Source organism: Xyrauchen texanus, chromosome 28 (assembly GCF_025860055.1).
Source record: "Xyrauchen texanus isolate HMW12.3.18 chromosome 28, RBS_HiC_50CHRs, whole genome shotgun sequence".
In the NCBI taxonomy this organism is placed as follows: Eukaryota; Metazoa; Chordata; class Actinopteri; order Cypriniformes; family Catostomidae; genus Xyrauchen; species Xyrauchen texanus.
The window spans coordinates 18799216-18826282 of record NC_068303.1 but is presented as its reverse complement, the minus strand read 5'-3'; the positions used below and the strand labels follow the sequence as shown (position 1 = coordinate 18826282).

The following is a 27067-nucleotide window of genomic DNA, read 5'->3' as shown; positions in this document are numbered from 1 at the left end:
TCATCAAATCCTGCAGTGGGGTAATATGGTGGAGATTATGGTGGAGATTACACGAATATAAAGGGATTATAGTGAAGTACTGTAGATTAAATGCTTTATTTTAATATAGTATCTATCTCGGTCCATTTCCACCTTTATCTACCCCTGTCACACTGTCAATGCAGTGATCTGTTGACCTTTCATTGTGTTGGAAGATATGTGTATTGCCACTATAAAAACACCATTAATCTTAGGGACTGGAGAGTTACTGTGATCACTGTCATGCTAAAGCACCATTGTACCCATTAGGCAAAGCACTTAATCCCACTTGGTCTAGAAGGACTGTTCCACAATTAGTCTAGAAGGACTGTTCCACAATTAGTGTAATTTTGAGTCACTTTGTATTAACAGTATCTGCTTAATATTAACTCGCTTGAGGTCATACCCTTTTACTTATCTTATTTGAGATTGAGATGCAACAACAGCTATACAGTACATATAGCAGTATATTTTCTATCATGCAATAAAACAGTTCCATATATACAGTATATATAAAGTATCTCTCACATTTTTGTAAATATTTGATTATATCTTTTCATGTGACAACACTGAAGAAATGACACTTGTATAACAGCTTGTATAACAGTGTAAATTTGCTGTCCCCTCAAAATAACTCAACGCACAGCCATTCGTTTCTGAAACGGGATGGCTAATTGGGCCCAATTTGGACATTTTCACTTAGGAGTGTACTCACTTTTGTTGCCAGCGTTTCAGAAATGAATGGCTGTGTGTTGAGTTATTTTGAGGGGACAGCAAATTTACACTGTTATACATGTTGTACACTCACTACTTTACATTGTAGCAAAGTTTAATTTCTTCAGTGTTGTCACATGAAAAGATCTAATCAAATATTTACAAAAATGTGAGGGGTGTACTCACTTTTGTGAGATACTATATATATTCTCTTATGGGACTCACTCACATCATCTCAGCATGTCACCTCTATTTTGGGTAACTAACTCATTCCTTACCCTAAGACACCCTGGATTCTGAAAGCCATTGAAGATTGCTCTGACCCAAGTATGACCCTCTTGCAGCACAGGTGATGTGCTCTAAATAAATTCAAAGATATATTGCACATTAGCATCTGGTTTAGGATTTCTTTTCCGTGTGAATGTAAGAAGTTAATGGCTGTTCTTAGCATTAGAGATTAGGCACTGACAATCTGCCTAATAATGATACTGTAAATTAATAGACCATTGACACATAAACATCAGCAGGTGGTGTCATATTTACAGGAAGATGATTCAGCCATTAAGGACAGTGAGGTCACCATCTCTGAAGTCTCAAAAATCTCATTCACACTGGGCTCTGATCCCGGGATATTGGCAGGATCAATGCCGGGGAGCCTTCTGTGTGAATGCAAGCCAGTGCCGGACTGGCCAAAAATTTGATCCCGGGATCAGACCCTAGTAAGATTGCCGGGGTCAATTCCACACACGTCTGTGCGAACAAAAGCAGAGCCGATACCGTGAAGGGTGTGTGACGTAGTGATGACGTTTTTAACATGCAAAGGAGAAAGTTTGTGTGCTGATTAGAAATTCAACAGTTCCACGGTGTACCATGGTTTCAAAAAAATCAAAAACAGGCTATTATAAATCTTTGCCATTTTTTTCATTCATGGGTATGTGTCAGGAATTATTTTTTTTTATTATTTTTTTTTTTTAAATATACAATTAAAGAAATTTGCATTTCCATTGTAAATATCAGTTAAATAAAAATAAAATAATAAAAAAACAATCAGCTACATTTACAGCTTCACCAACCTATCATGATAAATGAAATACATTTTTGTGTATTTAAAAATGTTAATGACGGTTACCAAGTTTGAAGATATTGACGAAAAAAGTACCATGTCATGCAGGGAACATTTTAAACCTGAAGTAAAATATCCGTGAGCATCCCATGGAATTTGTGAATATGAATGTGAGTGAAAATACGGTAGGTATAGGCTAATTACAATAGGACATCTTACATAAGAAGCACAGCCAGATACATTACGCTTTTACTAGCTTTGTAATGACTCGATATAGCTTTTTAGGTGACTAACTCACAACAGTGCTGGCAATCTAATCACAGGCCATCTGTTTGTTCATGCATTTATTTTTTAAGCTAAAAGGGCAAGAACATAACGATACAGAAAATTTATTTACCAAATTATTTTGGTATTTTTTTATAGGTTACATATATATATAATATGTATATAATATGTTTTATTATATATTTGGTGTATATAATGTTTTTTCTCCCAAATAGGCTATTTCTTTCATTTTACATTTGACAGCTTGTAGAAATCATGATCGGAAATATGACATTTGCCCATATGCTTCTCAAAGCTTAATCTCAGCACACCAGTTAGCATCCAATGTGTATATTACTAACACGATTTATTTGAAAAGATTCAAAAGTGCTTTAGTAATACAGGAAAAATGGCAGTGCTGGTGCCGAAAAAGGAAACAAATAAACCAACAAATAAACGGCAAGTAAATAGCCTAATGAATTGCTTAATTATTTTATTATAATTAATGCTAATGTCTGAAGAAGAAAAAAACAGAGTTTTACTTGGTCTGTTTAAGCTAGTTAGTTTTCTTTATTTTGAGGAAGGTAGGACCGTTTTACAAACATGATAACTGAATGCACAACTGTTGCAGGGCAGTATCATTGAAAATGATCTGTTTTTTATATATATATATATATATATTTTTTTTTTATTAATTATATTCCAATGCACCTTGATACCATGATTATTATTATTATTATTATTTTACAGTTATTACTTTCACTTTCAATTTTTATTGACCTTAGGAGGCTTTTCAGTTGGTACACAGCAGTCAATAACACAAAAACAATTAACATCATACAAAACAAAAATGATCAGCTATTTATAAAAGTAGGCTTAACTGCCAGAATCTAATCAATAAAGTTGGCTATCATGCAAATCTCATATAGGGACCATGGGAGTGTCTCGCCATCTGAGCAAATTAATTTAACCATCAATTTAGTAGTACCGTACGCTATTTATTTGTTTACAAGAGGATGAAAGAGTGGGCTTCTCGAGAGAATGTGGCAGAATGTGGAGTAAACTCAAGACGCTGTACATTAGTCGTCACATCGTGATGTCACATTGTCTTTACGGGATTGTCCCAGGATGTGTGTGAATGCGAGCACAGATTATGGGAAAGCTCTTGCCGTGTGAATGAACAAATGATGCAGTCCCAGAGCAGTTGCCGGAATGGCTTTTCCCAGGATTAATTCTGGGATCTCTGTGAGAAAGAGGCTAAAGAGGATCGGAACACCTGAGCAGATGTCCCTTTATTACATCATAATAGCGATTGCAGATGGAGGGCTGCATTAATCAAGCATTTCCTTAATTGTGCAACTAATTGGGTTGATATATTACACTTGCACAAACGAAAATTTGCACAATAGAAATGAAAAGTTTTATAAAGTCACACCAAAGGCTAACACCTTCAAGTTTTTAATGAGGTTTATCAAGAATGATGAAGAGAGTGAAGCAATTGCTAATGAGTCCCATTGAGCTACAGTGTAATACCTGCTTATTTTGAGGCACTTGTTTTTGAAGTTTATACAAGCACTCTCGTTTACTTTATTTTAAGTAGAAGGAAATGACAAAGCACTATTAGGCAGGTAGAGAAAAACAGGTCATTGTAGGAAGGCAGCTCTAATGCAGTGAAGGTTGTGCAAATTCAGTTAATCTGTAATACTTGATTGATTGACAAATCACTGGTGCTTTTTCTCTTAATGGATTGATTGACAACTCTGCAGTGTCACAGTAGTGTGCTCAAGTTGCAGGCAACACTATTAGAGATTCATCCATGAGATTCAACTGATGACAAATTCTCCATTAATGTGCCAACATCCTGAAATATACTGTAATATTATTTACGACTTGCCACAGTCACCTTTGGCTTGCTCACTGGGGCCTAAAGACAAATAATTTTTAAAGCATTTTTCATTTAAACTGCTCAATGAGTACATTACAGACATTACAGCATCATTTTCTGTTACAGCATAATTCTCTGTAGCTAATAAGCTGCTTTGAAACTAAATTACTTGACTATTGTCCATTGATGGGCCCTAAGTATACTTCAGTCAGACTCGAACCCTGAACGTCTGTGTACAGGACGCAAGACGCAAATCTCATGTGAGCAGAGTGCTTGAGCACTGAACACACGCAGCCTGATTTTTCTAACTGTGTGTCTTTTAACGTGCAAGAATGCACATTTGCCTGGAGTTATTTGCACAATTTAGTGGGTCCATATGGTGGCAACACTCACATTTGAGCCATAGCTGTCACGAATAAGCGCTAGAAGATGTAATTGTCGCTTAACTTCAGGAGATGATGGTAAAAACAACAACTGTGGATGTCAAGAGCATGTGTGATAGGAGGTCTGGAGATACCTGCATTTGTATAACTCAATTATTAAGGAATATATAGACATCTTTATGGGTTTAACTCTAAACTCTACTAAAACTTGCAAACAGACCAGCTAAGTGGTTGAGAGACCAGCTAACACGGAACAGAAAGCTCAGTCTATAACAATCTTTATTGCCTATTATCTTTGTTTATGCTAGTGTCAATAGTACAACAAAAAAGAAATGTATTGTTTGGTTTGCTTATCTAAACCAGCTGGTAAATAAAGATATTTGTGGCCTGCCATCTCAGTATGAGTAAGGGACACACTGTTGTAATTCTGATTGGGCAACAGAGTCCCTTCTTCACTGGCAATTGAATTCTTTATCTCAGTGGAGGACTGTAAACTTTACAGGCTGTTTGTTGCTCTCTATTCTGAAAGTGTCCCCAATGGGAGGACTATAAAATAAGGCGTTAAACACATAAAGTGGAGTACATTATTATCCCTTTGAGATACAGTAAAATGAACTGCTCTGCTTCAGTCATGGGATATTGTTTCAGTTTGCCGTCATTATGTACATTGTCATCTGTTTATGAGTGTAAGGAAGGGACATACAGTGGGTACGGAAAGTATTCAGACCCCCTTAAATTTTTCACTCTTTGTTATATTGCAGCCATTTGCTAAAATCATTTAAGTTCATTTTTTTTCCTCATTATTGTACACACAGCACCCCATATTGACAGAAAAACACGGAATTGTTGACATTTTTGCACATTTATTAAAAAAGAAATTCTGAATATCACATGGTCCTAAGTATTCAGACCCTTTGCTGTGACACTCATATATCTAACTCAGGTGCTGTCCATTTCTTCTGATCATCCTTGAGATGGTTCTACACCTTCAATTGAGTCCAGCTGTGTTTGATTATACTGATTGGACTTGATTAGGAAAGCCACACACCTGTCTATATAAGACCTTACAGCTCACAGTGCATGTCGGAGCAAATGAGAATCATGAGGTCAAAGGAACTGCCTGAAGAGCTCAGAGACAGAATTGTGGCAAGGCACAGATCTGGCCAAGGTTATAAAAACATTTCTGCTGCCCTTAAGGTCCATAAGAGCACAGTGGCCTCCATAATCCTTAAATGGAAGACGTTTGGGACGACCAGAACCCTTCCTAGAGCTGGCCGTCCGGCCAAACTGAGCTATCGGGGGAGAAGAGCCTTGGTGAGAGAGGTAAAGAAGAACCCAAAGATCACTGTGGCTGAGCTCCAGAGATGCAGTCGGGAGATGGGAGAAAGTTGTAGTAAGTCAACCATCACTGCAGCCATCCACCAGTCGGGGCTTTATGGCAGAGTGGCCCAACGGAAGCCTCTCCTCAGTGCAAGACACATGAAAGCCTGCATGGAGTTTGCTAAAAAACACCTGAAGGACTCCAAGATGGTGATAAATAAGATTCTCTGGTCTGATGGGACCAAGATAGAACTTTTTGGCCTTAATTTCTAAGCGGTATGTGCGGAGAAAACCAGGCACTGCTCATCACCTGTCCAATACAGTCTCAACAGTGAAGCATGGTGGTGGCAGCATCATGCTGTGGGGGTGTTTTACAGCTGCAGGGACAGGACGACTGGTTGCAATCGAGGGAAAGATGAATGCGGCCAAGTACAGGGATATCCTGGACGAAAACCTTCTCCAGAGTGCTCTGGACCTCAGACTGGGCCGAAGGTTCACCTTCCAACAAGACAATGACCCTAAGCACACCGCTAAAATAACAAAGGAGTGGCTTCACAACAACTCCGTGACTGTTCTTGAATGGCCCAGCCAGAGCCCTGACTTAAACCCAATTGAGCATCTCTGGAGAGACCTGAAAATGGCTGTCCACCAACGTTTACCATCCAACCTGACAGAACTGGAGAGGATCTGCAAGGAGGAATGGCAGAGGATACCCAAATCCAGATGTGAAAAACTTGTTGCATCTTTCCCAAAAAGACTCATGGCTGTATTAGATCAAAAGGGTGCTTCTACTAAATACTGAACAAAGGGTCTGAATACTTTGGACCATGTGATATTTCAGTTTTTCTTTTCTTTTTTAATAAATGTGCAAAAATGTCAACAATTCTGTGTTTTTCTGTCAATATGGGGTGCTCTGTGTACAATAATGAGGAAAAAAAATGAACTTAAATGATTTTAGCAAATGGCTGCAATATAACAAAGAGTGAAAAATTGAAGGGGGTCTGAATACTTTCCGTACCCACTGTATATGTCATGCATGTTCCAGTAACCAAACCATTTGGAATCTTGAGTGTTAAGTCTAATATTTCATGTGCTTATTATAGTTATCTCATGTTACTCTTCAATGAGATAATGGAGACATCAGACACATAGCTTATACCCCTAAATTCGTTTTTTCAACTGCATTAATAAGATAATTTTGGGGTAAATTCAAACCATTTCCCCAAAATTATAAATTTTGTTGATAATTTCTGTTGATAAGTAATTCTATCACCTAGAAGCAGCAATCAACCAAGGTCAGCCATTTTAGCCAGTGCTTAAAAACTACCATGCAAAGCCAGTTTGATTTACTACATTATATGAGGCTTTTGACGAACCAAGTTTATATAAGGTGTCTTTAACTGTGGCGTATGTATGTAAGAATTTGATACAATGTACTTATTATGTGCATACAGTACGTGTTGTTGCCTTGTACTTGTATTTAAAGCAACTGCTTTTAATTACATCTGTAGTTACTCTGTTAACCTATACCTTCCCCAACCCTTACTCTAAACCCAAACACCTAACCCCAAACCTATCCCTCCTAAACCCACCAGTACAGTACCTCAACCTCAATAGCAGTAAATGTGAATCTTGTGAGAATTTTGCAGTACAAAATGTAGTTACACAATAAATACATTGTATGTAATTTAATGTCAGTATATAGTAGTTAAAGACACCTAATAAAAAGTTGGACCGTGTATTGCAATTGTTGTGATATCTTATGAAATCAAGAGAGAACTTGACAATAAAACAGTGCATGAGCTACAATCTTATGCCATTTCTCTTGAAATTGAAAATATAATCTCTGAGCCTGGTAGAGCATAGTTATGGATGGTCAGTCCTTCATGTAGAATGTTTCTTTCTGAAGGGCACATTTGCGGATGTCTGTCCATGTCCAGGTCTTTTGTGCCATGTTCCAGGGGTTGACTACAGGTTAAACCTTATCTGGATGTATTGTTCTATCAGAAAAGTCTAGAGATTATTGGGATTAATACAAATTTAGAGATAGTATATATATCACTTTGAGTGAGCCCCATCCTACGGTTCAGTGCTCGGATACTTGCTTGGACGAGCATACCCCTGCCCAGGATGGGACCTAAACATGTGGTGATGGGGTGGAGGGGGTAAAAACAATAGAAGTATGCCAACAATGAAATGAATGGATTTATAAAGCGGAGGCTGTATTTTGATTGCATGAGATCAATGATAGAGTAAATTCCAAAATCCTTCTGCTAGTATTACACTTACATTTCCAGAATTGTGCTCAGTGCAGTAAAAAGTATATACTTTCCAAGTATTTGATAGTGCAACCCACATCCAGAGAGAAAAAAAATATGTTGTCCTATTGGAGAAGAGGCTGTTGCTTGGTTGCCGTCAGTTTCATTTTAACATGAAGTGTCTGGCCAGAACATGACATGTCTATTTGGGGAATCCAGACATGAAACATGTTTTACAGCAGAATGTTCCCTCTGTAGGAACAGATTAAAGTCGTTTATGTTTTTATTGACTATATTCAGCCTCAATTTTAGTCAAGAATCTCAATGAGCCTTAGGCTTTGGAGTTAGTCACAAATTAAATCTATAATTATTTACAGTTTTATATAAATTTATAAATTTAGATAAAGTAACTCTACCAGTTCATTGACAAGAACACACTTAATTTTGATGGCTTAATAATTGTGTGCTTTACAGGTGAAAGTAATGGTGCGGATATGCCCTGCCAAAGGATCCCGAGACACCTCAGAATCCATGTCCTTTATGAAGGTAGACACCCATAAGAAGCAGCTGACGCTTTGTGAGCCTCCCACTGGCACACACTCCGTCTCTGCCACCGCCCCGAAGATGTTTACCTTTGATGCTGTATTTACACAAGATGCTTCACAGGTACAGTACGAGTACAGCTACTTTGATTTCTTGACAAATAGAGTAGCAAAAGCACGCATGTTTTCATACCAAATATCTTCCTCTCATTTCCTGTCTTTGCTTCTAATTTTGTATTGAGCAAAAATTTGCTAACTATTCTTGTCAAACAGGCAGCGTATCTGTTCAGAGATCAAAGAAATATGTAAGGAAGATATAAAGTTTCACTTGGTTTTTGAGGGAGATAAAAGGTTTGTGTTGGTGAGTTAGGGTTATCATTCTAAGCCCAGAGCACCTAAGAATCTCAGAGGAAAAGATAACGGACAGCTCTACCTCCTGAACTCTTTGAGAGTTTAGAGTCTTTGGGTTTCCTGGCCCAGAAACATCATGTCTGATGATCAATGACTACTCCACACTGTTCAAAAAAGAGGCTTTAAACAAGCAAACATCAGATGTAGTTCTTACAATAATACTCCCAAAGCTTTCCTCAAGCTCCAAAGTACACACACTTACATTATTCCACAGTTTGAAATCTGTATCTGTGAGTCCACACTGTTTTGTGCATCTCAGAGAAGGTTGACATGACCAAGATGTTATATGGGGAATTATAAAGTGGACGCTGTGATAGCGTTGTTTCTACATCTGTTATGTTTTATCACCTGACCATGGAATTATGCAAATCAAAATCAGGTAGAGGTGCAATCACAGCCTAAATGTATTGCTGAGACTGTAAAAATAGGAAGGAAGAGGGCGAAGGGCACACTCACAAACTTATTATGGAGTGGAACCCTTTGAATAGAATAAATTGCCCTTTGAAGGTCTCTGCATTGTTCTGTCTTTTCTAAGCTCTGAAGTAAAGCAATTATCATTAAGTTGCATTTTACAAATTCATTCCATTATTTATTTTATCTGATTCCAATTTTATATGAATCTGACTCTAATTTTAAGTTGACCTCTAATTTATATTAAAGCTCTAATTAATTTCTGATCATTCTTTTAATATAACATTTTTAGGTTATTGATTACTCTAAATCCTCTTCTATTTTTTGTCCTTTTGATCTGTAATCAGTTGGCTGTCCTACCTGGTGGTTTACTCTATTTTTAGCCCCAATATTCTAACTGAAATTCTTTAATTGGCTTTCTCCTGCCCAACTATATCCAGGGTTGTTTCTCCTATGTTAAAGCTCCAGTAATGATAAAAATGATTAACTGAAATTCTTTAAATGGCTTTTTCCTGCCCGCCTATATCCAGGGCGGTTTCTCCTATATTAAAGCTCCAGTAATTATATAAATGATTTCGGAGGAATACAGAATAAATTATATAATATCTATGTATTTGCCAGATAGGATTAAAAGTGCTTTATGCCTTGATAGAATGCAGTATTTTCCTAAGTTAAATCTTTCTTGTGATTTGACTTTGCTGAAAAGGAATGAGAAGGTGTTACCAGTCACACTGAGACCTCTTGAATGATACCAAACATGTATGATCAAAAAAGATTTTACATTACAAAACAGGATAAGTATTTACTCTAGAATGACCTGAAGTGATGTATATAAGAGAGGGCAGCAGCTGTGGGTGAGATTGCATTTTATGGTCCTTGCTGAGTATGGTGTGTTTATGTATGTGGAGATGTTCTTCTCTGTGAGAGCTTTTATGACTTGGTTCTTACAGAGTTGCATAGTCATCTCAGTGCTGTCAGCCTTACAAGGCAATATGCAAGCCATAGTTCCCGATCTTGCGGGTGGGTTCTGAGTGCAAGGACACTCACTACCCTGATCTGGCACTATTCAACATCGCCCAAACACTGTGATCCAGGCACCATGAATTGACTCTTTATAATACTATTCTCGATAATTTGATCATCATATGATACATTTCTATCAATCTAAATTTCTGTCTGTCTGTCTGTTTATCTTAATATGTATTAATATGAATTAGAAATGCATAAGGCTATTTTTTCCTTTTGGTTCCTTGCAGTTTGGTATATGTCTCTCAATGTCAGTGTCTCTGTTTAGGCGGAAGTGTGCTCGGGGACAGTTGCAGAGGTTATCCAGTCTGTGGTCAATGGGGCAGATGGCTGCATCTTCTGTTTTGGTCAAGCCAACCTTGGTTGGTAAACATCTCTGTTTCTTAACCTTATAACACAGTCTACATTCATCTCCTCTTTTTAAATGAACTCAGTCTGTCACAATTGCCCCATATTAAGACAGATAATGCATTGATCAGAATCCATTGTCTGAACCAGTATTAATTTTTGGCAATGGGAAAGTATGGGGAATGTACTAATGGTTTGGCTACACTTGAAACTCCCTATCTAGGAGGCAGAAAAACAGAGGGAGGGCATATGTGTTTGAGTAGCAATAGCGGTTTGTTGAACACAAAGTGCCCTCGTTTTACACTTCATGTTTGAAAAACGCTCAGTTTTTTTTTCTTTCCTCATCTCTTGTTGCTCAGCCCCTCACTGTGAGAGTCTGTGTGCCTCCCACCGTGGTGCTTCAATCACCCATATTTAGTTTGGCTGCTCATTTTCTCTGCCTTAGCAAGGCATATTCTCTCATGACTAACATCCTTGTGGCTTAATTTTATTAGCTCAGGGGCAGTTTATATACACAGAGCTATTATTAACACAAATCATATTATATGCCTACTTTTATAACATTAGGGAGTTTAGTTAAGTTAATCAGTTGACAGAATATCATTTTTATACAGTGTCATGTTGACAAATGCTGCAAACTTATTTTATTACCGTATGTACTGCAACGTTTAATCTGGTGGACTGAAATAAGGAATATGTGTTACTAATTAAACATTTTTTTTTATATATATATTTAAGGGATAATTTGCCCTAAATTCTGCCCTCATTTACTTCCTCATGTTGTTCCAAACTGTATTACTTCCTTCTGTGGAACACAAATTTTTCACTTTCATTTTATGGAACAAAAGAGCAGCATCAACCTTCTTCAGAATTTCTCTTCTGTTCTACTGAAAAAAAGTTATACAGGTTTGGAACAATTAGAGGGTGAGTAATTTTTATTTTTGTGTGAAATTACCCTTTAGATAAATTCTTAAACAATTAACACTGAGAATTAAATGAGGAGAGCAGATGAAAGTTAATGACTGATAATAACACTCTTAATTGATTAGCTTTGCCAGTTTTTCTTACAATAATTGATCATTCTTTTACAGGCAAAACCTACACTATGATTGGCAGGGACAGTTCTACACAGTGCTTGGGCGTGTCTCCCTGTGCTATCTCTTGGCTTTTCAAGCTCATTGAGGAAAGGAAAGATAAGGCCGGTACACGATTCTCAGTTCGAGTCTCTGCTGTGGAAATCTGTGGCAGGGAGGAGCTATTAAGAGACCTGCTGGCTGACTTTTCAACTGGGGCCTCCCAGGACAGCCAGAGCGCAGAAGTTGCCCTGAGAGAGGACCCAGTCTGCGGGTCCCAGGTGCAATAGCCATGATGAACTGTTGGGAGTTAGCTTTTACTATATATACACTCACTTAGCTCTGTATTAGGAACACTACGTTCCATGATAATTGTGCGTAAAAATACCAGAAGATAAGCATTACAGAAATACTTAATACGGTCGAAATCACATAAATCAAATTTTTCCCCTTTCTTATGGTTTAAGTGAACATTAAATCCTGACCCGTACCTGAATGATTTTATGCACTGTTGTCACACGATTGGCTGAGTAGGTAATCGCATGAACAACTAGATGTACAGGTTTTCTTATTAAAGTGGTCAATGAGTGTAAATTGGGGTTCAAAAGTTCACATTGAAAATCTGGAATTCAATATATTAGTTAGACCTAAATTATATTAATGAAACAAAAAGTTTTAGGAATTTAAATTATTTTAAACTAAGAAATGTTGTGACAAAATGTATCAGAAATATGTGAGATTCTACATTATTACTATTTCACTAATCAAGGAAGCAAATTTGTGACAATGATGAGGTTAACTCGAAAGTAATAAAGGTTAGATTTTCTGCTTCAGTTGAAGCAAACAAGATGCTTCTTGGAACCTTCTTAGAAACATTGATCATCAGGTTTTTGAGGTCACATCAGCTCGAGTGCATGCTGTTATTAAAGCCAAAAGGGTACATACAAAATACTAAGATATTCTGAAATTCATGTTAATAATAAAAAAAGAAATTAGAAATGGCAAAATTAAACCATCTCAGCATGTGAACTCATGGGGTTCATTGTGCATAATTAGGTGAATTATGTCTTGGTTGTATTGCAAGTCATCACTACTTTTAATTTATAAAGTCTGTTACTTTTATCTGTTTGATGGCCTAGTGCCGCTGGCAGAAATTGTGCTTTTAGTCCAATTACTCAACTCTGTCACTATAAAGACTTTCCACTATCCATTTATCTTTTTTTCCCCTCTGCCACACAGGTGTAATATGTAATAGACCACTTTTATTGTAACATCCTGTCTCAACATCCTTGCAACTGCCTCCCTCTCTCTCTCTCACACTCTTTTTCTATATCCAGCTGCAGAACCAGAGTGAGTTGCGGGCATACTCTGCAGAGAGGGCGGCATTTTTACTGGATGCAGCTCTGGCAGCACGCAGCACTAACAGATGGGACTGTAAGGAAGAAGACCGTCAGAATTCTCACATGCTCTTTACCCTGCACCTTTCTCAGTACCGTACGGAGAAGAGCACCAAAGCAGGAAGTATGACTCCCTGTGATCTTATTCCCCATGTTTATTTAGGAATACCAGAAAAGGAAAGCTAATTTATTGAATTTAATAAAATGATTAAGCTATTCAGTATCCAATTGCAAAATTATTATTGTCTTAACACAAGATTTTTACTTTCAATGTTGTAATTTCAAAATGCAAAAATACTGTATGTTTAGAACAGTCATAATATCTATAATATAATTTTGTCATTATTTTCTCACCCTTTGTTCCATCTCATATGACTTTCTTTCTTCCATGGAACACAAAAGGATAATTCATTTTCAACGCATATTTTGTATTCATACAATGAAAGTGAATGGTGACTGAAGCTGTCAGTCAATGATATTCTGCCTACCATCTACTTTTGTGTTCCAAAGAAGAAAGTTATATGGATTTGGAACATCATGAGCATGAGCAAATGATGACCTGAACTATCCCTTTAATATCCTTTTGCTTCAGGACCAATTTACCTCCACTACACAAATTAAGTTGTTACCCCTTATATTAAAATATGTTTTTATACATCACTAGAATTTTGAGGTTTTCAAATCCCTGGACTTTCCATTACCATGCTCTCCTTGTTCACACAGAGTATTAGGTACCTCTATTTAGTCGGCTTTACGTGAACACTAACAAGAAGGGTTAGCACATTTTCATTACTGAGTGTAGCATCTGTGGTGATGTTGGTGTGGCCGAGCGACTTCTGTGGAATGAGGCCGGGAGAGGAAGAGCACTAAGGATTGACACCTGAGAGAAATTATCTCTAACAGCTGTTTTGTGTTGCAGTGAGAGCGGGATAAAAGGGCAATCCAGGACTGGCGTAGTAGAGAGAGAGAGAGAGAGAGAGAGAGAGAGAGAGAGAGAGAGAGGCACAGGCACACAGCATTATTTGCATTTACGTTGTGCTGAAAAGCAAACATTTTGATGTTACACTGAAAAGTGCGTAAGAAATAAAGAATTTACTTTGGACATTTATGTGGAGGAAGAGAAGGCTGGGTAAATGTCCAAAATAAATTCTTTATTTTACAAATTTTTCAACATAACATCAAAAGGTTTGCTTTTCAGCACAATGTAAATGCACACACGTAAACAATGCTGCATGTCTCTCTCTCTCTCTCCTTTCTCTCTCTCTCTCACCTCCAGAGGTATCAATCCTTACTGCTCATTCTTTCCCGGCCTCACTCTCCACAGACATCACTCGGCCATGCCCACATCACCACACCAACCTGTCAAGTCAGCAAGTCAATATTCGAATAATCATTAGTATTGCACTCCTGTTGCTGCAATGCGGGCTGGGTGCTTGTCATTGACACTAGCCAGAATAGATTGTAATATGTAATGAGGCTGGAGTCTTCTCTGCAGAAATGTTTATTGAGCACAGTATGAAATGAGAACTTCGTTTGCATTCCCACTCCTCAGGGTCTCTTTCTAGAGCGCTGGCTTTCTAAATCTTGCTGACGTGATGTTAATGGCCTCTATCTCAAAGTGAAATGAGAGCATCATTTCTCTCCTGTAATGATACTGAATGAATTTTGGTCTAGTGACCTACATGGGGCTGTAATCTAACTAACTGTACTTACTTTTATTGCTTTTTTTGATGGACTTCCAATAATGTTGAATCATCACTTACATACTAGAGATGCTATATCCAACTGCTTTCTAATAAGGTCACCCACAACAAAGTGCCATGCAGTGCTTGTGGCCTTTGAAAGGTTACCAAGACATAAAATAATAATAAAAAAAAAAAAAATGAAAAACTGTCTTAAAGGTGCTGTGTGAAGTTTGTTTTATGTTAAAATCCATTATCCTTTCCCAACTTAAAGGATAGCTCACCCCAAAATGAAAACTCTCTCATCATTTATTCACCCTCTTGCCATCCCAGCTGCTTATGACTTTCTTATGACAACCAAATATTTTAAGAAGAATATCTCAGATCTGAAGGCCCATACTGTACAAAGCAAGTGAATGGTGACCTGAAATTTCAAGCTCCAAAAATAACATAAATGCAACATAAATCTAATACATATGACTCCAGTCCATGCATTAAATCTATGTCTTTCGATAAAACACTTTGAAGGTTTTTACATGGACAATGGCAGTCAGATTCTTAACATGTTGTGCACAACTTTCTGCATAGTGTCTAGTGGTCAGAGCCGGCTGCATCTCTTGGACTTGGGCAGTTGTGAGTCTGATTTGAGCCAAACACGAGATGGCGGAAGAGGCCAGTGTCTGTCCTTGGGTGCCCTCGGAAATGTTATCCTAGCCTTGGCCAACGGAGCAAAGCATGTGCCATACAGGTATGCCCTACCAATAATGGTTCAGATTATCACTGTAAGGAAAAAGTGGAACATGATAGACCACTGTTAATAGTTGTGGTTTGTCTTAAAGCATCCAATGAGTCATCATGCTAGGATGTAATTCTCTCACTTCTCAGATCAATGAAGCCAATTAACCAACTTTGAAGGGAGAGAAGGCAGCCAGTGAGAGGGGGTAAATTGAACTAAGGTGGAATGTATTGATGGGAATGTGGTCCAGGAGGATTGGAGATTGTAAAGGGGTTAATGGAAAAGAGAACCGGCATGCGAGGACTGTGCTACGGCGCATCCCTCCTCCTTCCCGGATTTCGGCACCAGTGTAAAGGGGTTAATGGAAAGGAGGAGGCGAGAACCGGCTTGAGAATATAAATAATATTTTAATACGAAATTTAAACAAAAAGACAAACACACAAAGGTGTTGGACAGCTGTCTGTAAATCTCTCTCTCTCATCCATTATCCCTCTCTGAGGCTTGATTAGCCTGATTAGGGGCCGGGTGTGTGGAATCACGACCCGGCCCCGCCCTCCGCACTCTGCCCTGCCACATAGATTTTTGCTGAAAGAACTTATAAAGACTCAATGGATAGTAAACAGAGCAACACATTTATCTTTTTATTTTAAAAGGGGCTGCAAAAAAGGACATCCTCCACACCAGAATAATAATTATAATAAAACAGGCCACTAGAAAGTGAGAATAAAAAGGAGGGATTTCTAATAGTCAGGGGAGCCCATTTTCTTTGCTTGCCTTTTATTCAAGTGTGATTCATAATCCACTATTTTTAGACAACCTTTCCATGATCTTTCCATGAAGGGTAGAACGTTGAATGGCCTAGCTTCCTTTCTAGCTAAAAAGAAGATTTTTTTTTTATGTATAATTCAGAGACAGCAAGCTCACCATGCTACTAAGGGAATCGCTGGGCAACATCAACTGCAGAACTACCATGATCGCCCACATCTCTGACTCGCCAGCCAATTATGCCGAATCTCTCACCACTGTGCAGCTTGCCTCCCGCATACACCGCATGAGGAAAAAGAAATCCAAGGTATGTGAATCCATTTAAACTTATACATTGATCCTTCATAATATTGTATGAATGTGTGTGTACATTCATAAAAGACAAAGTAGGACTACATTGTTCCAAACCCACAGAACTTTTTTCTTTTCTGTGGAACACATAAGGAAATAATTTTAATGAATAGATCCTCATTTTATGGAGACTCGATTTAATGCTTTGTAAAGCAGCCAAAAGTGTCATAAAAGTAATACAATGTCATATATCAAGTCTTTTGAAGGCATATGATCACTTGTTATGATTGACTGTAATTTAAGTTTTTAACTTATTTAACTTATGATTTAATCAAATCATACCATTAATAAAGTCGGCTACGCTGAAAACATCAGACCTCAGTGGTTCTTGCGCATCGTATGACAAAATGTAATGTCGCAAGAACATGTGACGTTGCAACATTTCATTATGTCATATGGTCACAATTTATGGGGCCTACATTACCTTATAAGACAATTAGAATTGCTCTACACTTTGTTCAAGACAACATTATGAAAGCAGTTGGAAATAAAATTTCTAATGAAGCAAGCTTTTTTTCTCATTTTGATCTGTAAACAATCAGGAGTAGATCATGATTTCATACTCTTGTGTGACTCTTGCTAATAATAATTTTTTCTGTTTTTCCTGATTGATTTTTGTAGATGACAAATGGAATTTGTACATCAGAACCATTGACATTTTAAAGAATAATTGATATGTCAGAGAAACAAATGTTGAGGTGATAATTTAACTGCTAAATTTATCAGTGGCCAATGTCATGTAATCAATGCATTTGTTCCTTAGGGGGAATGTCATGTAGCATTCCTATTACTGAGGCAATTTTAAATAATAATTAAGCTGCTTTTACAGAATATATTAATAGTTTATAGATCTGGTCTCAAATCCTTTGCCTGCATAACTTACAAACCAATGAATTGTATTGACAACTTATTTAGTCTCTCTTTGTTGATATTGACACACCGTTTCAATCTCAGAATTGATTGCACAGTGTGAAACAGCTACAGTATATGCCAGCAAAAGTATATTGATGCCTATGTGGTATGTTATTCTGTTCAGTATGCATCCAGTTCCTCTGGAGGGGAGAGCTCCTGTGAAGAAGGACACATCAGACGAAGTCCCTTTCACCCTTGTACTGTGGCTCTTGACCCAGACCATCCTGCACTGCTTTCCAATGACCCAGATTACTCCTCCAGCAGTGAGCACTCATGTGATACGGTGATCTATGTGGGACCCGGTGGGGCCCCTATCTCTGACCGTGAACTTAGCGACAATGAAGGCCCCCCAGCATTTGTTCCTATCATTCCCTCCCTAAACAAAAGGCATGTAAAGGAAGGACCCAAGTCTGATGGAGACCATTTCAAATGCAACACCTTTGCGGAGTTACAAGTACGGCTTGAGTGTATTGATGGCAGTGAGAGCTCATCTGTTTTTACTAGCGAAGAAAAAGGCCAACAGATTGTCCCCAAATCTGCAGCAGACAAAGTGGCAGAAGGGACTTCAGTGTTGGCCAGGACAGCCAAGTCCTCTCTACAAAAGCCTGCGCAGCTGCAACATGGGGACACATCTGATGCCAACAAGATTCTGCAAGATACTGAGCCTGTTGTGAGAGAAAAAGTCCCCCTCAATAAACGGCCTATACAAAAATCCAATGCTTCTACCTCATTGCAGAACATCTCAAGAAACCCAGACTGTGGTTTAGCTACACAAACAACTCCACGGGGTATGAGCCGGCAAGACCTTATTCAGGGAGAACGTGGCTCCCAAATTCTTGACAGAGCCCATCACCTTAGTAGAAGTCCTATGGAGGTGAACCACCTACGTGCTGGTCTAAGGAACAGGTGCTTTGATAGAGATGTTTTAAGGACTACAGTCACACTGCAACAGCCGGTGGAGCTTAATGGAGAGGATGAGCTTGTGTATACTGTGGTCGAGGAGTTGCCTGCTGGTCTGGTTCCAGACAATGGGCGACCCTCTAGCATCATGAGCTTTAACAACGACTGCTCTTTGCAGGCTCTGGCATCTGGCTCGCGCCCTGTTAGCATAATCAGTAGCATCAATGATGAGTTTGATGCTTACACATCCCAGATGAGCAGGTCCCAGCTGAATCAAGCTGCTGCTTCAAAGTCACAAGAGGAGCTTACAGCTGGATGCACCACACAAGCACAATCTTCAATCAGCTCCTGGGCTTGCATAACAAACATTTGTACCCCAAGTAATGATGACACAATTTCTGAAACAAGCCTCTCTTCAAAGGCTTTGCGCAGGGGACCAGACAACAGCTCCATGATGGATTTACCTGGTGGTTTACATGTTGAGTCTTTCTCCCAACAAAGAACAAATAGCTGTTCAGGTGGCAGTGGAATTTGTTTTTCGGAACTAGACTATGATACTGCAACCACTGACAAATTGTCCATATCGAAGTGCCCTCTGTCTCATGACAGTACCAAAGCAACCCTTGGTGGTCCAAAGTTATTAAGATCTAATAGACTTACTACTTCACATTCTGCCCAGATCTCATACATTTCTCCCTCTTCTCTCCCCAGAAACAGCACACAAACTTCATCCTCTAGTAGTAGCTATAGCCATGATCTAAAACACCAAGGAAGCAGAATAGATGAACAATGGATCCACACAAGTAGTGGGTTATATTCAGCCAGAAATTCTGAGTTTAGCCCTGCTAGCAAGCCACCGAAAAATGGCATGAGTGGCATTCCATCTAGAAAGACAACTGGGAATAGCAACAGTGTACCTCGCCCTCCAAAAATGCATACATTGTCAACATCTCAAAGGGTTGTGGATGGTTGTGAAAAATCCAGCATTAAGAAAGGAGATCTAAGTAAGATGCCTCAGCTCAGGCGAGGAGCCACCACACTTGGCATGGTGTCTGTGCCCCATAGCTCCTCTGAGACAAAATGGGGTAATGCCTCACAAACAACTGGAAGCTTGAAATTCTCATCTTTAGGAAAGAGAGCTAATGGACAGAAGGGTAGTATGCTCCCTAAGTCTGGAAGCATGTCACCCCCTGCTCCACCTGTCAGAAAGTCTAGCCTGGACCAGAAAACACGTATTATGTTGTCTCCTAGTGCCTTAAAGTCTGTGGGTAATGATGGAACAAGATCCTCTTCCTCCAGATCATCAGTTTCCGAGGAGAACTTTGATGTTCGAGTTAGGGTGGAATCCTTCAGCTTTAAATCATCCAGTCTGAGGACAGCTTCTAATCTCAGATCACATAGAGGTAAAGAAGACAATGATAGGCATTTTGGTAGTCTCATATCCCTTGAAAGGTGTAACAGTTTAACATCAGTAAGTGCAAAATCAGGAACCTCAAGAGAGAACAGTAACGTCAGTATCAGCAGCACTGGCAAATCTAGTAAAATGGTACCAAAACTTGGGACTCAAAGTTCCATATCTATACATGCTACCACTTCTCCTCCATCTACCATTGGAATTAGTAAGCTTGGACAGCTAAAAACCAGTATAACTCCTAGAGCCATTGTTGGGAATGGCAACAAAGCAAAGTCTGTGAGCTCATCCACCAAGATCCTTGCCGTCTCAGCTGCACGGAACACCAGTCTACCTCCAACTGGAAAAGCCCCAACTCGCTCAGTCACAGGCTCCAATGGTAAACCAGGGAGGGGCACTATTATGGGCACAAAGCAAGCAATTCGTGCAGCCAATAGTCGGGTCAGCGAATTAGCAGTTGGTAGCTCCAAGAAACACCTCAGGGGTTCTGACCCAGCAGATGGCAACAATAATGCCAGATCAGCCAGCGAGAAACCACTGGCTGCTCCTCTGCCCTCTCCGTACAGTAAGATTACTGCCCCTCGCCGTCCTCAACGCTACAGTAGCGGCCATGGAAGTGACAACAGCAGTGTACTTAGTGGTGAACTGCCACCAGCCATGGGCCGCACTGCCCTTTTTTATCACAGTGGAGGCAGTAGTGGCTATGAGAGCATGATCAGGGACAGTGAAACCACAGGCAGTGCATCATCTGCTCATGACTCAATGAGTGAGAGTGGAGTATCCACGTCGAGCCGAACAAAGGCCTCAAAATCTCCAAAAAAGAGATCCAATGGTAGGTTTTATTAACAAAACACTCTGGATTTATGCCCTCACTGGTGTAGAATTCAATAGATTATTCCTATCATAGATATAAAAAGAGTAATTTTTGGGCTCTTTCATTTGTTTATTAGACAAAAGTTAGAACAACATTTCTACAATGCACTGAAGCATGTTTCTACACTTGAACATAATTTATGTAGCTGGCCATTAACAGTCTAGACATTTGATTCTGATTATTATTTAATATGATACATACCTATTTAAATTTGAATTTGAATGTAAAGATGTATACATACATATGTACATACATACATACATACATACATACATACATACATACATATATATATATATATATATATATATACATAAGCAATACCACATGAGCAAGAGTGCGATATGGCCCTGCGTTCTTGTGCCTGTGGCCAAATCACAGCAGTGCTGATTTAAGGCCATGTAGCACAATTGCTCGTGTGATATTACTTAAATATATATTTAATGAACAAGTAAATTAAAAAAATGAGGAAAAACCAAGTACAGTGATAAAAACAAATTTTTACGTGGAACTACTTTATTACGCGCCAGATCAAAATCAGAAACCAAATGATGCATAAAAGCCTTCGTTAGTAATTAATAAAGTTCACTTCAGAAATTGTATCACAGCTTGTGCTGTTTATTGGATAAACAAAGATGGATTGATGGATGTGTGTGTGTGAGAAAGAGAGTGAGAGAGAGACTGAGCATGTGTGATCACCTGTTGCCACACCCAAGCAGAGATGCCGTCAGCTTTCTGAAGATCAGCTTTCTCAGTGGTCAAATAGCGGTCCAAGCGGGGGTTTTTCTCCCTATTTCGCAGAAGCCGGTGGGCAAGAGTCATTCACTACAGGAACCGCAAGCGTGTTTGTGTTTGTGTGTGTGTGTGTGTGTGTGTGAGAGAGAGAGAGAGAGAGACTGAGCGTGTGTGATCACCTGTTGCCACACCCAAGTAGAGATGCCGTCAGCTTTCTGAAGATCAGCTTTCTCAGTGGAAACATATCGGTCCAAGCATCCATCCATCCATCCATCCATCCTTGTTTATCCAATAACTATACACTCACCTAAAGGATTATTAGGAACACCATACTAATACTGTGTTTGACCCCCTTTCGCCTTCAGAACTGCCTTAATTCTACGTGGCATTGATTCAACAAGGTGCTGAAAGCATTCTTTAGAAATGTTGGCCCATATTGATAGGATAGCATCTTGCAGTTGATGGAGATTTGTGGGATTCACATCCAGGGCACGAAGCTCCCGTTCCACCACATCCCAAAGATGCTCTATTGGGTTGAGATCTGGTGACTGTGGGGGCCATTTTAGTACAGTGAACTCATTGTCATGTTCAAGAAACCAATTTGAAATGATTCGAGCTTTGTGACATGGTGCATTATCCTGCTGGAAGTAGCCATCAGAGGATGGGTACATGGTGGCCATAAAGGGATGGACATGGTCAGAAACAATGCTCAGGTAGGCCGTGGCATTTAAACGATGCCCAATTGGCACTAAGGGGCCTAAAGTGTGCCAAGAAAACATCCCCCACACCATTACACCACCACCACCAGCCTGCACAGTGGTAACAAGGCATGATGGATCCATGTTCTCATTCTGTTTACGTCAAATTCTGACTCTACCATCTGAATGTCTCAACAGAAATCGAGACTCATCAGACCAGGCAACATTTTTCCAGTCTTCAACTGTCCAATTTTGGTGAGCTCTTGCAAATTGTAGCCTCTTTTTCCTATTTGTAGTGGAGATGAGTGGTACCCGGTGGGGTCTTCTGCTGTTGTAGCACATCCGCCTCAAGGTTGTGCGTGTTGTGGCTTCACAAATGCTTTGCTGCATACCTCGGTTGTAATGAGTGGTTATTTCAGGCAAAGTTGCTCTTCTATCAGCTTGAATCAGTCGGCCCATTCTCCTCTGACCTCTAGCATCAACAAGGCATTTTTGCCCACAGGACTGCCACATACTGGATGTTTTTCCCTTTTCACACCATTCTTTGTAAAACCTAGAAATGGTTGTGCGTGAAAATCCCAGTAACTGAGTAGATTGTGAAATACTCAGACCGGCCCGTCTGGCACCAACAAACATGCCACGCTCAAAATTGCTTAAATCATCTTTCTTTCGCATTCTTACATTCAGTTTGGAGTTCAGGAGATTGTCTTGACCAGGACCACACCCCTAAATGCATTGAAGCAACTGCCATGTGATTGGTTGATTAGATAATTGCATTAATGAGAAATTGAACAGGGGTTCCTAATAATCCTTTAGGTGAGTGTATATATGTATGTATGTATATGTGTGTGTGTAATATAAAGCATCCAGTCTAGCCATTTTAGACTAATTGATTTATGCACCCAACCTTATTAAGAATATTTGATGCTGGTGCAAATAATCCTGTCTTGCTCCTAATGCATATATAATCAACATAAGCTGGAATCACTACAGCCTTAAATGCTGTACCCACTTTCAAGACTCATACATATTTAAAAGAATGCCCACAAACTCTGCTGTTCATCATTGTCCCACATTGCCCTGTGTGACTCCTCCAGGCCTACAGCGACGCCGACTGATTCCGGCTCCCCTGCCAGACACCTCTTCCCTGGGCAGGAAAGTTGGTGCCGCAGGCCAGTGGGTGGATCTTCCTCCACTGGGGGGGACTATGAAGGAGCCCTTTGAGATCAAAGTGTATGAGATTGATGATGTTGAACGCTTTCAGAGACGCAAAGAAGGGCTGACAGAGGTAAGAAGACTCTGTATGTCAAAGAACGCTTGGCATGTGCATTCTGGTTAGTATGCAATTTGTGCTATTTGCATGCTCTTTGTATAAAAAGTAAATGTGCAGTTGTTACCTTAAGGAGGTAAGGATAGGATATACTTAATATTTTCTCTTGCCATTCTGTCTCATGCACGGTCGGATATGTTCAATGCATACTGCGACTGACTGTGATACACGCAAAGATGCATTTTATATTAAGTATATACCTAAAGTCAAAAGGAAAAATTAAACTGTTAATGTGTTCTAGTAGTCTATGTGACAAGCAATAAAAATTAGGTATGACTCAATTCAAGTGGATTTGGAGTAAAGTTATTACACCTTTGTGTTATGCAAATTACATTTTAATTTTGTATTCTTCATAAAACAATCCTGCCATAGTTTCCTGTTTATGTGATAGAGCTTTAACTTAATTTTTCTGTGCAGCAGGGTCCCAGTATGATGGCGTAAATGACAGAAAAGCCCACAAAATTAGATTCGAATTTAGACTAAAATCGAAAGTATCAAAGCATTTTCTGCTGTTTCTATCACATCCTGTGAAATTTTCAATGGTCAGGAATAAAGCTTATCTCTGGGATAATTACTTATGTTGGCTAATTGATTTGAGATTGGACTGATAGCTTGAGTTAGACAGGGATGACTGGTGTGTAGGACAGAAAGAATTGGAAATAGATTAGAACAGTGGGGAGGGGTAAGCGGGGTCAGTGATGAATGAGGTGTGGCCTTACAATCTGTGGGCTGCCTGATCGGTCTTTATGGCCCACTCCACATAGCACGTCCATGGGTCATTAACTGTTTCCCTGTGAGTTTCCCAACCCTGATCTCACAGTCAATTGTGTGGAGAAGACGAGAGGAAACAACAGTAACTCAGTCGAATGGCGCTCTGATTTATTTTCAATTGAGAGGACAAAAATCTGTGTTTATTAATGTGAAGCAATTTGATCATAAAGATCATTTTTATGATCAAATGATTTATGATCATTTGGCTGTTCGCCCTCTTGTTTTATGTGAGTCTGTGTATATGTGTGTAGGTAGAAGGTTATATAACTTCTAGGTTACAGTATATTTATGCAGTTTGAGACCGAGATATACATTGTGAAATTGCATCCTATGTGCAGTGGGCATTTCCATAATGGCAGCTTTAATGAGTTTTTCATCATCTGTTGTTCACACAGCTGGGATATTTACATATAGCATGGTGGTATTAGTACAGTAGATTACAAAAAATAAACCTACTGTTAAACCAAGCATGTGCCGTTGGCTTTGAGACTGAGCAAGCATCAAAGATTTTTAATACACATTATTATTGAAGTTTGCCAATTGTCACAATGGCAAACTTCATGATCCAAATTGTTTTAAATTCAGAACAGTAATATTGCTCATATCACACAAATTAAAGATTGTCATATATTGAGCAGAGCATTTTTATAGTTCATACAATGAACTATAGTGCCAGAAGAGCTTGTTTTGACATACAACAAAAATATTTCCAGTTATTACAGCAGTTTCAACATCACAGGCCTCACACATGACTCTTCCCACAGTTCAGAACCACTGGAATGGACAGCAGCAATTTACTAATCTGACCAGCAAAGACAACAATCTTAACCTGAAGGCAATTGTAATGTAGACACGGCAGTCTACATTGCTTAATAAATATATATATATAATGCAGAGATTAATTTTAGCGCTTCATAATGCATTAGTTTTGTAGTTAACTTTGTGTTGACACATCAGATAGCGTAACTTTAGGAAGAAGCTGATTGGCTTACTCATTTTGGTAAGCATGTTTACCTTGGCCATTTGTATAGTGGGCTTGATTCAATTTGAATGAACATACATGTTGAATGAAAACATAAAATAAAGTGCTTATACCTGAGGGTGACCCCAATGCGAATAAATTAATAGTCTGTGCTGCTCAACCGAGATAAAAGTTGACACATTTGTACAAAAACTGTAGTTTATATTAACAATTATATTTAACACGTCCCTGTATTAAACAAAAAAAAAGTGATTTCATTTGAAACTGTCTAATGCCCACCTGTCAATGATGGAATACACATGATAGGAGTAAGGATAAATATCTGTCCTGTAATTCAACCTTTCAGTCACCTCTATGTCTTGAACTTGATCTCCCTTTTTAATCCCTTAAACAAATGTGCCTCTAGGAGTTTTTTTCCAGCTTGGCCCTAATTAATCTGACCAAAGGACTGAGGATTTAGAAACTTTGTATAGGTTAGTGAGCATTGAATCAATTCAGTTAAAGCCCCTTCACTGTATACTGTGAGGAGGGCCACAAACAGAGACTAGCAGACACTTACTACATGTGTAGGTCTGTGGTTTACTGTGCACAGCTTACTCACAGCTCACACTACCACTGTCCCACACTTGCAGGGTTTGCAGTACTTCAACGCCCGCCTTAGGATGCTGGAGAAGAGGCAGCAGCAGATCAGGGAGCTAAGGGCCAAGCACGACAAGCTGAAAAAGGAGTTGGAGGATGCCAAGACTCGTCTAATGATGGACCCCAGCAAGTGGATTGGAGAATGTATGTTAAGTGTCTTATTATCCCTGCGACAAACAATATAACCATGATACATTTACACTACTCGTGTGGTCAATACTGATGAGAGGTAGTATTTTTATTGTGTGCCATATGTACATTTGACTACCATCATAGAATGTAACACACTTTATTTATGCCCTTTTGGCTGGGAATTCACAGAACTCATTGTTGTGATATTCATATAAAGCATTCTGTTTATACTGCAAATTTTGCATGCTTTTAGCCAGCATATACTTTCTTATGACAAGTCTTTAACATGCATAAAGCATAGGAATGATACATTTTATCATGCGTCTTCCTCTGCATAGTCTTCCCAGTAATGTCATATAGATTAATGGCTCCCTTTTTGACTCTAATTGAAGCATTTGAAATTGTGCTAGCGATTTGCATGATAGGGGAAACAGTGAGTGCTGGTGCATTCACAGAAATTTGTTAAAAACCTAAAACTTTAAACCATTGTCTCAGAAGAGAAGTCTAACAGTGTGACTTGAGAATATTTAAAATAAACCTAAACTGTGAAAAGATTTGTTGAGGTGTTTGAAGTAGTAACATCTACTAACTCAGGACAAAGACTTTTCAACGTCTAACCTTTGGGTTAACAATGACCGGAGTATGAGAGTTACCACATTACACAAGCAGCATTTTAAATTTCTTTTAAATATTTTACTTCAGGATTTTCTCAAACAAATACAAAGAGCTTCAGTCTCAAATAGTGCAAGATAGTTATTTGAAGAAGATATTGCTGAATAAAGTTGTTTGTATTATTTACTTTGCTTTGAATTAATTACATTACAATAAGAATACATTTTAGAGTCTGCAGCAACAAAGCTTTGTTGATTCTGCATCTCTGTGTAATTGCCCCTCAGTTAGAAAAAAGAAGAGAGAAGATGCAACTTGAGTATTACAAAGCACCAATACAACAATAGCTGCCTCTGCTAGCTGCATCTGCTTTGCTAGAACAAATGCTTTTGTAAACTGTATGTGGGAGAAAAACAGGAATCTTGAA

The 27067-nt window shown here is 38.9% G+C and overlaps 1 protein-coding gene across 1 annotated transcript in view; it reads left to right on the top strand.

Moving 5' to 3' along the window:
* Positions 1–27067, top strand: part of LOC127622190 (kinesin-like protein KIF26A) — a 119783-nt gene that overhangs the window by 89246 nt on the left and 3470 nt on the right. Inside the window, exons 6-14 of the mRNA XM_052096188.1 lie at positions 8380–8571; positions 10564–10657; positions 11735–11997; positions 13054–13237; positions 15384–15543; positions 16441–16603; positions 17684–20702; positions 23275–23465; positions 25893–26043. Of these exons, the coding sequence (XP_051952148.1) occupies positions 8380–8571; positions 10564–10657; positions 11735–11997; positions 13054–13237; positions 15384–15543; positions 16441–16603; positions 17684–20702; positions 23275–23465; positions 25893–26043 (4417 nt within the window). The remainder of the gene's footprint in view (positions 1–8379; positions 8572–10563; positions 10658–11734; positions 11998–13053; positions 13238–15383; positions 15544–16440; positions 16604–17683; positions 20703–23274; positions 23466–25892; positions 26044–27067) is intronic.